Source organism: Chaetodon trifascialis, chromosome 3, assembly GCF_039877785.1.
Source record: "Chaetodon trifascialis isolate fChaTrf1 chromosome 3, fChaTrf1.hap1, whole genome shotgun sequence".
In the NCBI taxonomy this organism is placed as follows: domain Eukaryota; kingdom Metazoa; phylum Chordata; class Actinopteri; order Chaetodontiformes; family Chaetodontidae; genus Chaetodon; species Chaetodon trifascialis.
In genome coordinates, this window is record NC_092058.1 from 13807964 (window position 1) to 13821426 (window position 13463).

Genomic DNA, 13463 nt, shown 5'->3' on the forward strand with positions numbered 1-13463 from the left:
CTGTCCTGCAAAAACACTTCTCTTAAGCGAAAATTAGACTTGGAAATGAACTAAATCCTAGAATTGGTAAGGCAAGCATACGTGTATCACCAGATAAGTATTCCAGCTGGAAGTGAAACTCTAAACATTTGTTGTAGTCTATCTTGGCTCTCACGCTTGCAGATTTGGCTCACATCTCTGTGTATCAGTGCATACACAGCCATCTCCATGCTGAGAGTATTTATATCCCCCCTATGCTTCCACAGCACAGGAAAATGATCTTCACTTGAAAGACCATCTGCAAATACCACTCAGGGCACCGTAACGTTCCCAATATAACCCGACTGCACAGCCGGCTGAGGGGTCCTCAGTCCCAGCCGTGAGGGAAGTGACAGGCACCCGCTCTGCTCTCTGGATTGTGTTTTCTTCACATGTTTGGACAGACACCATGATGAAAGGAGAAGATTCAGGGGAAGTGGAGATCGATTTGGGGGGCTCCAGTGACCCTGATGAATTCGATAACGGGGATGAACCTCAGATGCTGTGGAGGGCCCCTCCTGCCCTGGAAGAAGAGGAAAACATTCATACGTCTACACTTGTGGAAATCAGTGATACCAAGCCTCTGATTAATGTCAGGGACCCCCGAGGTATCAATGACTGCCTCAAGGTATTGCATTTTCATGCAGTGGCTCTATTGAAGTTTAGTGTTTGAATTATTTGTATTTTTAGCATGATAAAAAAAATCACTCTAAATCATTGGCATGGACAACCAAGAAGCAGCTTGGCTGGTTGCACTGCCCTCCAGTGGATACGACGACGTCCCCCTGCAGCATGACTTTACGTTTCACCTCTGTAGCATCAGCACCACTTTCTCTCTGTGTCTCCAGGTGACATTTGAGGATGTGATTGCTGAGCCGGTGTCAGTGCGCAGTGGGGACAGAGTGTGGATCTGGAGTAACGCCCTGTTTGAGGTGTCCAGGGTTTGGATCTACAGAGTCGTCACAGTGCTTCTGGCCGTTCCAGTGTCAATCATCTCTGGTCTCCTCTTTGCCATCCTCAGCTGCCTCCACATCTGGTAGGTTTCGATCAAGTCTTAAGGAAATGAAACATTTTCTGAAATTTCTGCCTCCACCGCAATAACATGAGGATGAATGGAAGTTTGTTTGTGGTGCTCACATCCATTCAAGCGGCCCTGTGAAGCTGTACTTTTGCACAATAGTGCTTTGAGCTAAAAGCTAACACTGACATGCTACCATGCTCTCAATGACAAGGCTAACATTCTGATGTTGAGCAGGTATAATGTTGGCCGTGTTCATCATCTGAGTTTAGTGAGTTAGCATGCTGACATTTGCTTATTTGCACTAAACACAAAGAGGCCAAGGGGATGTTATTAGTTTGCAGTTATAATCCATCCATCCATCCATTTTCTATACAGCCTATCCCTTTCAGGGTTGTGGGGGGGTCTGGAGCCTATCCCAGCTTCAAGGGTCGCCAGCTGATTGCAGGGCAACATGCAAAGACAGACAACCATTCACACTCATACCTAGGGGCAATTTAGAGTCACTAATTAACCTAATGAGCATGTTTTTGGTCTGTGGGAGGAAGCCGGAGTACCCGGAGAGAACCCACGCATACATGGGAGGAACATGCAAACTTCACACGGAAAGGCCCCGCCCGGGGATCGAACTGGCAACCTTCTTGCTGTGAGGCATGCGCACGACCTGCTTGCACCACCGTGCCGCCCCTGCAGTTATAATCCATTATGCATTATCTATCCATAATGCATTATTCTGCACAACACCACTGAAGCGGCACACCACTACTTTACACATATTGTTCAGTTTACTAGTCCTGAGCAATGCTACTTAACCTGTTTCTCTTGTGAGAGCTGCAAAAAATTTGAAAAGAAGATGTGTCTCTTTACCTTGGACAGAAAGTCCAATGAAAGACACTAACCAGTTGCATCTTGGGATATTTAGGATCCAGTGTTTTTGAAGGCCAGACCCAGCTGCACTTTGACTGTTCTTGTTTTCATTTGTCTCTTGTGAGTCGCCCAGCTTTGTGGAAGTGCAACACTAAACTGTCAGAGTACACCTTCAGTTAACTGACCTCCAGTATCTGACTATTGAAGGGGAATCCAAAATGCAAACAGGAGACAATAGCAACAAGTGGACTCATAAGTATGAGAGGAGGAAACAGGGGATTTAAGGAGAGTGATTTTAAAACTATGGTCAATCAGTATAATATTCATAATCTGGCTGTGTGTTATCTGTAGTAATAACAGGTTTGAAACCAAACAAACAGTAATAGGACAAAGCTAAGATAACTGAATTTTATTAATAAGTGTCAGTGCAAAATTCTGATTATATGTAGAAATGAAAGCCTGTTAAAGGACATAATGTGTTGCGTGCTAGAAAAAGAGGACATGAGAAATGTCCAGAAGCATCTGACCAAAAGTTAAGAAATACCAAAGCTATAAAAGTCTGTCCCCTGCAGGATTTGGAGAAGTAAACTAAACCTGGCTGCACGCCACCGTGACTGAGAAAATGTCTTCCTTTTTTGCAATTTGCTTGATTTTTGTGTTTCTTTCTATAACAGGATGGTTGGTCCTTGTGTCCAGTGTATCTTTATCGGCACACACTGGCTGCAGAGCCTGTGGAACATTGTACTGGACATCATTGTGCGTCCCTTCCTCTTGAGTGCTGGAAGATGCTGTGGAGGCTTCAGTATTCACCTGGCCAAAGAATGAGACTCACTTATCCAGACTGGGATTGTTCATTACGTGCACTGACGGTCTCGTGGACTGAGCCCAAGTGGGCACTGATATTTGATTCTTACATGTTTTCCACAGTTACAATAGCTTTGACTGAGGACGATGATGCAAGTGATTTTTCTCACACCAATATCATTGTGGGATTCTGATTTTTAGACTTTGGGGCAATTTCAGCATAATTTGTTATGCAAATTGAATGTTGTGTCATCTTACCTGTATTTGCTTTTATATTTTGTTAATTCCTGAAGGAGTTTAAGCAGCTCAAGGAACAAAAATGCACAGTTATGTGTATTTAAGTTTAAAATGTTTAGTCATTACAAACCTAAGAATACTCAGTTCTGAAGCAAAGAGGAGCCACTTATATTAAATGTACTCTTAAGGGAGGAAATGGCAATTAAAGCTATGGATTAGGTTTATTTTATTTTTTGGTTTGAAACAAGATTAGCGCTAAAACACACTGTTAAACTGAGTGAAGGACCAGGGAGAGAGTGTTTAATCAGCATTAATAGAGCATCCTACAGACATGTGTGTAGACTATATATGAGTCAGGAAACAGGACACATCTCCAAAAATACTCTGAAGCCATTAGAACCATTGTAACCCATTAAAACTTCAGACGCAATTAAATACATATTTAAACCATTGTCTATTACACGACTATTGCATGCATAATATGAAGGCCGGCAGCAGGACAGGGTATACACTGATTTGTAGGCTTTGCCACATAATTGCTGTCATTCATGCTATTGTTTTAAGCTTGAAAACAAAAATTATTGTTAAGTTTTGTATTCAATGAATGTCGGGTTTTTTAGCGGATTATATAAACAATATTCAAGTGCTGCTTTTTCTGTCACTTTGTGTGTGTGGATGAAAATTAAAAAAACATCCTACATGATCTCACCACTGATCATACACTTCCCCTCTTTGCAAAATGCTTTGAGTCACAGTGTGAGCTGTCAAATTTGTGCAAAAGAATGGACAAGGCTATTATGTGCATGGTTGTGTAAGCGTATGTGTGTGTGTGTGTGTGTGTGTGTGTGTGTGTGTGTGTGTGTGTGTGTGTGTGTGTCCATGCTCGATGTGGTATGTCAGCAGTGCCTTCTGCATCTTTGACAGTTTGAGGCAGTCATCGCTGGCAGCTGCCTGCTGGCATTCCTGGATCGGAATAACACTGAGTGGCGTTTCAGTTTTTAAACTGCCACTCCCTCTGTGGCTCTGACTGCAGCCACACACACACCCGGCCGCTCATCTTGGCCTCTCGTGCTTCATTATCTCAGCTTCAGCCTGCTCCTTCAGTCAGACAGCAGGACCATGGCTGAAATGAACCACAGCCACGAGCCGATGATCAGGAGGGACAGCCACAGCAGGGAGATCGACCTCAACAACAGGGACCCCAAGCAAATCAGCGAGGATGTGGTCAAGGTGCAAACAGTCTGTGTTTACTTTATTATCACAGAAGTGCACATGTTGAAGTTTGTGGTGTAACATTTGAGATGAAGCCATGAAAGTGTATGAGTGTGTCATGCTGCCTAAAATAGCTGTTAACCTGATAAAACTGAGATATCTGAAGGGTCAGGGTGGAGCAGAAGGTTTCAAACTGAAGCTAATTAGAGCTACAGTATGGAGGGTGCTCAGTGTATATACAGATTTATTTTTAAAGTAAAATCTACAGCCTTTGCTAAAATTTAGGTCAAATGCGTAAAAAAATGTTGCTTTTAAAAAAGCAGAACATTCGGGTGGTTTGGTTTACAGATCTGGAAAGGGTTTTACTTTGAATTCACGGGAAAATCTTGGTGGTGATTTTAAGCTTTCTGATAGTTAACGGCAAAGAGTTTTTAGTTTAAGTCCACATTTAAAGGGTCAGTTTAACCAAATTTTCCCACTTTTTTTTTTCTATACATAGCGGAAAAAGCACTGAAAAATGTATTTGTAAAACCCAGCATTTATATCTGTTGTCAGAAAAAAATGCCTTTTACTTGGGATAATCCCCAATTTTCCTGATGATATGAATATTATCATATGACGCACTTGAGGTCTCACAGTGACGCCTCTGTATGTATACAGTGACGCATGGCTCCATATACTGCCTGTATTAGGAGGGACACAAAGTTCATTTGTGTGAACTGAACCTTTAAGCCTACATATAACCAAACACAGTAAATAAACAAACCGTCTCTGTGCTTTAGGTCAGCTTTGAAGATGTGATCGCAGAGCCTGCCGGCACACACAGTCTGGATGGGGTGTGGAAAGCCAGCTACACCACCTTCACAGTGTCAAAGTACTGCTGTTATCGCAGCCTTACTGCCATCTTTGGCATCCCTTTGTCACTGCTCTGGGGCTTGCTGTTTGCCTGCCTGTCATTCTGGCACATCTGGGCTGTCATGCCCTGCACTAAGAGCTGTCTGATCGAGTTCCAGTGTCTGAGTCAACCCTACTCGCTCATCATACGCACCTTCTTTCACCCGCTCTTCGAGGCAATGGGGAAGATGTACAGCGGTGTGAGAGTGGTTATGCGCAAGTGGTAGGCGCCTCACTACTGCTTTATTTGGGCATAAAGACCAATTTCTGGACATTTCACTGACTTTTTGAGGATCCATGAAACATGAGGCCAAAAACAAACAAAAGGTGCTGCATTAATAGTCCTCATTGTTGTCTGCTGGTCTACATTTTGAGCTGATTGTGTCTTTTTTCTACATGATGATACATCAAAATCTGAAGTGTAAACCATAAATTTCACTCTTTTTATTCTATGCTGATGTCAGCCAAACTTTAAATAAACATTGATATAAGTACAACATGAATGGTTTCATTGCACTAAAACAATAGTACACTCTCCCATATGTCATGACGGGAAAAATTGAATCAGTCAATTGACACTTATTGAAACTGTATGTGAATGTGCGTTGCCCTCTTTCATAAAACTGCTCCCTATGGACATTGCTCTGAGCCACAGTGTTTTGCTTGACTACTGGCCAGGATATATAAAGTTACAGCCATTTCAAAACACACTTTATAAGCCAAGAATGCACATTATCTGATCCTGACACTTTTTCTCCACATGTTGAGTATAAACAGTTGGCATATTGCCTTGAATCATACAGAAAAAGAAACAGACTACTTGTTTGAGTAATTGGTGTGGCCACAAGGGGGAAGCATTATTCTAGTTTGATCCAAACTAGATAAAAGAGCTTCATTGTGCCTAAAATATTACCCCCAAAACACCAACAACCGAGTAAAGAGGAGGTGGAGCTGATAGAAATGATGACATGTAGATGCACACGGGGAGCAGTGGAAACTATTTACAAAGCGTATTTCATTTTACATCATAAAGAACAAACACTGATCTGAAGCACAAGGTCTGCTCAAAACACTGAAACCTGCTTCCTTGCTGTAAAATGCATTCTTTATGGATTTTGCTTTGCTGATGAATTTTTGCTCTGTTGTTTCAAATGTTGAGACATTTTGATTGAGCAAAAAGTCAAGAGTAGATATTACAAAAGTTGGGCCGCTGTGTAAAACACAAATAAAAACAGGATGCAATCAATCACTAAAAACATTTAACAACATTTCATACCCAACCATGATACTCTCACCTGTTACCAGTAAACCTGTTTACCTGTGGAATGATCCAAACAGGTGTTTTTGGAGCAATCCATGACTTCACCAGTCTTTTTTTGCTCCTGTCCCATTTAGTTTGAAACATTATTAAACGTTATTATATTATGTTTTATTTAAGTTTTACACAGCGTTCAAACTCAGGGGAATCAGGGTTGCATCTTAATAACCTTAATATCATTCATGCATATCAATATTGTGATTTAACCACCAATATAATATTATAACATAAATTCAAAATGCTTTTACACAAAGTAATGCTGCTTTAAAGGGGTAAACAATCACTACAAAAACTGAATTAGAGCCCATTTACACAAAGCAAAGATATTTTGGGAACATGCCAAGCTCATCTCCTTGTGCAACATTAATATAATCATTGTGATAATTACTTGTCTTTTAAGGTCAAATCAGACCAATAATAGTTGGAATAAGACTTTAAAATTCAAGACTAAAGAACAGACGCATACAAACAAATTTGAAACTGCTCATGATTGTTTTTACTGGAAGATGGCGGATAAATCTTGAAATGCTAAAACCTACAATATGATGTGCAGGACTCGTGCAAAGGGAGTCCAAAAGGAAAGCTGAGGGCACACGTCCATAGCGATGGAGACATTTTGTCCTGCTCTTTGTTATCACAGGAAGCAGAGTATTGTCTGGACGGGTGGTTTACATTGTCTGTAAACTCAGCTCAATTCAAAACATGTTGTAATGGTCACTGCTGCAGGTCATTAAATGCCTGAAAAGGGGGACTTGCGTGATCGCCAGCTTGCTTGGGTGCAGGAAATCTGGATGGCTTTCAGCTTGCTCTCAGTGTGCCGGTCCCCCTGTGCTGGATGTGTGTGAGAGGCTCCTCTGGCTGCCCGTGTTCTTAATGACGTATGTTGATGAGTTGCTCTTGTGCCTGCACTGTCCATCACAGCTGCAGGAAGAGGCTGTCAGGTACTGTCTACAGCAGCAGAAGAGGCACTGCATCAGGTCCTGGAACAGGTGGCCGGCAAAGAACATGTAGATCCAGGGGTTACAGCAGCTGTTCAGACTGGCCAACAACATGGCGATGATGAAGGCCATGTCTGAGGAGAGAGACAGAGAGGAACACATGTTCAATATCTTTCATCACATGCACCATAATTACTCACTAATGCTCAAAATGGCCATTTTTAAAGGTCAGAAGAGAAGTCAGAAAATGCTGCCTGTCACATGGTTTAAAAACACGTTGCCTATGACCCACAGCCTGTCCAGGCTTCACCCGGCCTCTCACCCAGTGCACACTGGGACAGCCTCCAGCCCCCTGCTTCCCTGCAAAGGCTAAGCCGTTTAGAGCAGGACGGGATGGGTGGATCTTTAAAAGTAGCAAGTTTTTCTCCACTTTTTTCCCACTAAGATGTAATCTTTTGGTTGTGGGCCGAAGTCCAAACTCAGTGAGTGTGTGCTTTGTTTGCTCTTTTATCCTACACTTTTGTTTTTGGCCGCTGATAACATCATGGCTGTAGGGAGGGCGATGTCAGTCTGTCAGCTGGTCTGTTTGTTGTCGCCCACTTTGGTCCAGACTTAAATATCTCAAGTACTGGATGTGTGACAATGAAATGCTGTACAGACATTGATGGTTCCCAGACAATTTATTCTACTGACTTTGGTGATTGTCTGACCTTTCCAGTGGCAACATCAAGTTTTCATTGAAATATCTGCTAAATAACAGCTATTGGATGGATTGCTATATTTGGTAGACATTGATGGTCCCCTGGGGATGAATTAAATAACTTTTATCCCTTGGTTTATGATCAAATACTTGCAAAACTAATGGCATTTCCATCAGCCTCAGCTGCACTTTAGTGCTAACAGGCTAAGATTCTGACTGTTCAGGTGTGTTGATTAATCTACATATCCATCCATCCATCCATCCATCCATTTTCTATGCCGCTTATCCCTTTTGGGGTCGCGGGGGGGCCGGAGCCTATCTCGGCTGTCAACGGGCGAGAGGCGGGGTACACCCTGGACCGGTCGCCAGCCGATCGCAGGGCTCATTTACATATCTTCAAGTTAAATTCAAGGTAAGGTGTCACAAGTCGCACACACATGCCCAGCCAGGTATCAGATCACGCAGTCACTCTGGACAAGCTTGGACTCATTTCATTCTATTTCATAAATATTAGTCCCTGTTCAAGGCAGCTGTACTTACATTACCCATCATTTATCGAGAAATACGTGAAGTGACATTTTGAGGTATTTCATACAACTCCCAAAAACATCTGTGATTAAAGATGAAAGCATGAGGAAGGTTGATGGATGCCACACAAATAGGATTTAAGTTGCTTGACACAAACATGATAAATGGTTTCAATTAGAAGCACCTGTCCTGGATGGAAAAGTATACCTTATTTTCGCCTTCATTCAGTGGATTACGTTTCCAATCGTTAGAGACAAAGAGCACATTGAACAAGCACGTCATTTGAAGAGTGGAAAGTGGACAACTTCCAGTTTTTTTTTCTGATCCCTAATGGGGTGTGAAAGATTTAGTGTGCGTTGTCTTCTTCACTCCTCAAGTGAAAATGCTGACCTGTACTGTTCATGGTGCTCTGACTCTCTATACTGCTTTTGCTTTATTGTGAGAGGTGTGCTGTGCGCAGTGTCAACCAAATGACCCGTCAAAATTACGATTCAACAGATAAATCAAACACCCAGTCCAGAGTTCTGGCATTATTTGGTGCCAAGGGGAGGAAAGTTCTCTTAAGGTGAAATAACACAAACGTTTCTTCTTTCCAAACCTTTACTTACGCTACACTCACCACTTTCTTGTGCTGCCAGAAATGAAATAAAAACATTAATCTTGGCTGCTTTTTGTAATATTATGATGTACAACTTCTGAGATTGAAGTTGGAAAAGTGGAAAGAGGGCGATGTTGAAATCAAAAGGAGGACTGTGATGATACTGCCATCACATCAGTCCATCGAAGATAATTCTGAGGATAAAAAGTTAAACAAACATGACACGAGCGCACAAAGTCAGTGGATCCACGGCACGTTGCAAAATGTGATGACCTGACTGAAGTTCAGGGCCTGGAAGAAGACAGTGTTCCTTTTCACATTTAGGCTGAACTTCCCTCGGCAACACGAAACTCGCCTACCGGACCCGTAGTGTCTTTACCTCAAAGAGAATGCAATAAGTCTGGATCTTTCCATTCACGCCTGGGTTTGAACAGAAGCTTTTTTTTTTTTTCAAAAGTTTTCTTTGAAACTAACGTGAATCGAGTCCATAACAGCTGATTTATATCTTCAATCACATTTCATGAAACTGCTCCTAATCCTGAAAACATATTGAAGTATTTCAGACTGATAGCATCTATCCTTCTTCCCTCTCTTCTTCTTCCTCCCATGCACATGTGCAAACCACACACTTGTTATTTCTTGCTTACTTCAGTTACTTATAATCTATATATTTTACACTTGGTGTGAAATTCAATACAGTGAAATTCTGTACTGTATTCAGTAAAAAAAAAAGTCACATTAACAATGATTCTTATTTTAGTGTCTCAGTGTGGTAAAGTAACCATGTATCTCCACGGCCTTTCAGATTTCTGTCATATAAAATTTAAGATTTTTTAATTCCTTTATCGTTTGAGAAGATCCTCCTACACCTGAAGCTATACATAACAAAACATTTTTAAAAAACACATTTGTATTATCATAAAAAGCATATCCAGAAAGCTTAAAATTGACTTGAAAGCTTTGCAAAATAACATGTTGAGAGGTCATACATGTTTGCGATGCTAAATGTTAATAGGAAATAGTCTACTGGTTGAGTTTGCCCATATAAACAATATGGGGGCCCCTATTACAACATGCACTTTTTTGTACCCTGCATGGATTCTTGGCTTTAATGTCTTTATTTTCCCAATTTTGTGCAAAGCTGCTTGGAAGAGAGACGAAAACAGGAGGATGATTAGCTTGGCTATGAGCTTGCTCTTGTCCCCTTTAATGAGAAACTCAAAAGATACGAGGGGTAAATCTGAACAAACTATGCAGTTAAATAGAAATTATATAAACCACCAGCAGGAGCAGAGATGGAAAGTCTTTCATGTCCTGGTACATTTACTCTTCCAGTGAACTGATAACAGCTGTAAATGACACTCATTCATCTGGGTTCACTCTGGGGAAATCTGAAGTTAAACATCATTGTGTTGCCTTGGAAGTGAGGCAGAGTGCTTATGCATTCCCAGAGATATTCTGTGAGGTGGAAGCATGACCGTTGTACGTGTGAGACACTTAGTGATGGAATATTGTAGAAAAACTTTCTTTTCTCGATGACAGGGCTTATGGGCAAAAGATTCATCAATATGAATCTTGGGCAAAGATGATGCTCTACTCACTGTGTCACTGAACACTAAATAAGTTCTACGAGGCAAACCAGTGCTCCTGGTGACTGCACAATGACTTATGTCAAGATTAGACTTCAGACTGCATAAATAAAATGTGCCTTTACCTTCTCTTGGGGCAGCAGGATCCCATGCAGACCACATCTGGACAAAGAAGAAGGGAGTCCAGCACACAATGTAGGCGATGACCACTACGAATGTCATTTTCACTGTGCGGATCTTTGCTTTTGAAATGAGCCTCACGCTGCTCACACGAGAGAGGGGATGAGCGCCTTTGGAGGGCCTTGTAGTCAGCGCCATGAAGTGGTCTCTTCTCGTCTTTAAATTGAAGTTCTGCCATATTTTAAAACATATCAAGCCATAGCAGATGCTTAAAATCGCCACTGGGAAAATGTAAATGCTGAGACTCATCCATGTGATGTATGCTTTGGCACCCCATGGCTGTACAAAGTCTCCCCAGCAGTCATACACACCGTCCCCGACTTCCCTCAAAGAAAATATGTATGCTTGAGGAGTGCTGAAGATCAGGCTGAGCATCCAAGAGGCGATCACGTAGAAGCGATCCTTTCTCTTGTGCACCGAGCGAAGTGGTTGGCAGATTGCTAAGCATCTGTCGATGGACATCAGGACAAGCAGGTACGTAGATGCAAACATACCCACCACCTGGACGTATTTAACCAGCCTACACAGCAAGTCCGGCCCATAGAAGCGAAATGTGATATCCCAGATGAGTTGCGGTAACACCTGAAAGATAGCAACGACAAGGTCAGCGATGCTCAGGTGCTTCATGAAGTAATACATCCGCGACTGGCTGTGCTTGGTGGCGTGGATAGCCCACAGGACGCACAGGTTCCCGGCTAGAGCGAGCAGCAGCACCAGGACCAGGACGGTAACTTCCACTTTGGCCACTTCTTCGTTTCGCTTTAGAGGATTCACGGTGATGTTTCCTAAATGACTGTCGTTTCCACGACTTGAGTTGGTCCAGGAAATATTCTGCGGCCAAAAGTTCTGCTCGCGTAAAAGGTCCTCCATCGTGCGTAAAAGCGCCGCTTTGGCGCTGCCAGCGGTCACATCACAAACAAGATTCCGGACCGCTTTCAGTCGTGTGGGAGTGAGCTGCTCTGCCCGTTTCACTGCCAACTCACTCGACTAAAGTTGGTTTCGTGAGTTGCTCTCAGGTTAAAGTACTGGGTAATCCAAAAAAAACAAAAAAAAAAAACAGCGCTCACGTCTGCAGGGAGACAAAATGTAACACTTTTAATAAAAACTCAGATTCTCAAACCTTTGAACTATTTATACTTATATATGAGCACATTACTATATCAAGTGGTTTTGTTACCTTTGAAGCGATCTTTTACGTACTTATCCGGGGACCGCGGAGCACCGCAGTCCTCATCACTCGCTGCGTCCTGTTTGCGTCTGGTCGGCTGAAGCCGTATCTTACCAATCTCAGTAACCCCCTCCCCACATCTCATTTTCCTGTGGAGGAAACTCTCTGGCTTGAATATGAGCAGGATGCACGTTATTACTCTGTCTCTTACTCTCTTCCTGCCTCATTGTCCCTGCATTGAGTTCAGCTTTTGACTTTGTAGACTACTTTGTAAAGCCAAACGCCCCTTAACAACATTTGTTCGATGCTGTCTTGTACTGAACTGTCAGTTGATGCTTTTAACATCTACATTATTTGAAGTGATCCCTTGTTGGAAAATTCCACTACACAGCCTGAGGAGGACTTATTTTCCAAAGACAGCCACAAAATATGGAAAAAGATGCTATTCGGAGCTGGAACAGTGTTGAATGTAATTACATCTAAGACTATGATGCAGTGCTGTGGGCTGGTACTTTATGCACAGGCCTATATCATTGATGATTGCAGGGAAAGTCAAAAAGCATAACTCCAGTGAGTCCTTTAACTGACCTGAGTTATTGTGTAGAAATCAGATATATAAGTCAGATGTATTGAAACCCTTAACTTATCTCAATGTAAAATCATTGTTTTATAGTTGTTTTTCATTCCATTTGCACAACAGCCATCTGGTCTGGATATGTTTCTGAAGCTGTCATACCCAAGTTACACAAAAGAGTCATTATTAAGAGCTCTTAATAGATGAAACATCTGGTAATATGGATATATCAGTCTGTTATTGGGTGTTTCTCACTCTGTTCTGACTTACAGACACAGGTCACTTTGCTTTGAAAAGGATTTATTGTCCTTAACCATAACATGAGCATGTCACCATTACATATAGGGTGTGAAACCGTTTGATCCTGTCTCTTTATTTGACACACTCAGCTAAACACACACACAGGTGCAGTATGTCAGTCTGTGTTTTTGTGCACCAACAGCAGTGAGCTACAGATGTGAAGCACCCAAACACGGTCCACCTACAACATAAAGTGCTGCAAACTATCACCAAGGAGAAACAATTCAGGTATCTAGAGGTGTGTGTGCAGTTCATGCAGGCTTTGTTCTGCTTGAATAATCCTTTCATCATTGGAGGGAAATAGCTGGAAAATGACCAGAAAAAGGTGAAGTGAGAAGGCTAAAATTCTAAACGTCTTGATGTCCACTGTGAGTAATGACCCACTGATGTGTTTGTGCTCCATCTGTGGGTTAGATGATATAACTGTATGCAGTAACACCTCGTAATTCAAACCACATGATCTGAAAAGTATGCAATAAGCTGTGTTCAAGTGAAACTAATTTCTGTATGGTCCATGATT

General features: G+C 42.0%; 3 protein-coding genes across 3 annotated transcripts; 2 read left to right on the forward strand and 1 right to left on the reverse strand.

The window, feature by feature from the left end:
- Nucleotides 1-373: 373 nt before the first annotated feature.
- cav4a (caveolin 4a) lies at nucleotides 374-3423 on the forward strand. Its single transcript, XM_070959658.1, has 3 exons — nucleotides 374-646; nucleotides 867-1054; nucleotides 2578-3423. Exons 1-3 carry the CDS (start codon nucleotides 428-430, stop codon nucleotides 2726-2728), a joined length of 558 nt encoding a protein of 185 aa, XP_070815759.1. The 5' UTR covers nucleotides 374-427; the 3' UTR covers nucleotides 2729-3423.
- A 621-nt stretch (nucleotides 3424-4044) lies between these two features.
- On the forward strand, nucleotides 4045-5532 carry LOC139329120 (caveolin-3-like). Its single transcript, XM_070959271.1, has 2 exons — nucleotides 4045-4174; nucleotides 4939-5532. Exons 1-2 carry the CDS (start codon nucleotides 4064-4066, stop codon nucleotides 5275-5277), a joined length of 450 nt encoding a protein of 149 aa, XP_070815372.1. The 5' UTR covers nucleotides 4045-4063; the 3' UTR covers nucleotides 5278-5532.
- Nucleotides 5533-6731: 1199 nt separating this feature from the next.
- On the reverse strand, nucleotides 6732-12119 carry oxtrb (oxytocin receptor b). Its single transcript, XM_070958670.1, is given in 3 exon segments — nucleotides 6732-7227; nucleotides 7229-7440; nucleotides 10847-12119. Coding segments are annotated over 3 exon segments (1266 nt in total). The 5' UTR covers nucleotides 11772-12119; the 3' UTR covers nucleotides 6732-7098.
- Nucleotides 12120-13463: the final 1344 nt, after the last annotated feature.

What these genes read in the sequence shown, in the direction of transcription:
- LOC139329120 (XM_070959271.1), top strand. Translation starts at nt 4,064, where the DNA reads ATGGCTGAAATGAACCACAGCCACGAGCCGATGATCAGGAGGGACAGC. An exon ending in TCAGCGAGGATGTGGTCAAG is followed by an intron (nt 4,175 to 4,938) that starts GTGCAAACAGTC and finishes TCTGTGCTTTAG; the next exon opens with GTCAGCTTTGAAGATGTGAT.
- cav4a (XM_070959658.1), top strand. Translation starts at nt 428, where the DNA reads ATGATGAAAGGAGAAGATTCAGGGGAAGTGGAGATCGATTTGGGGGGC. An exon ending in GTATCAATGACTGCCTCAAG is followed by an intron (nt 647 to 866) that starts GTATTGCATTTT and finishes CTGTGTCTCCAG; the next exon opens with GTGACATTTGAGGATGTGAT. An exon ending in CTCAGCTGCCTCCACATCTG is followed by an intron (nt 1,055 to 2,577) that starts GTAGGTTTCGAT and finishes TTTCTATAACAG; the next exon opens with GATGGTTGGTCCTTGTGTCC.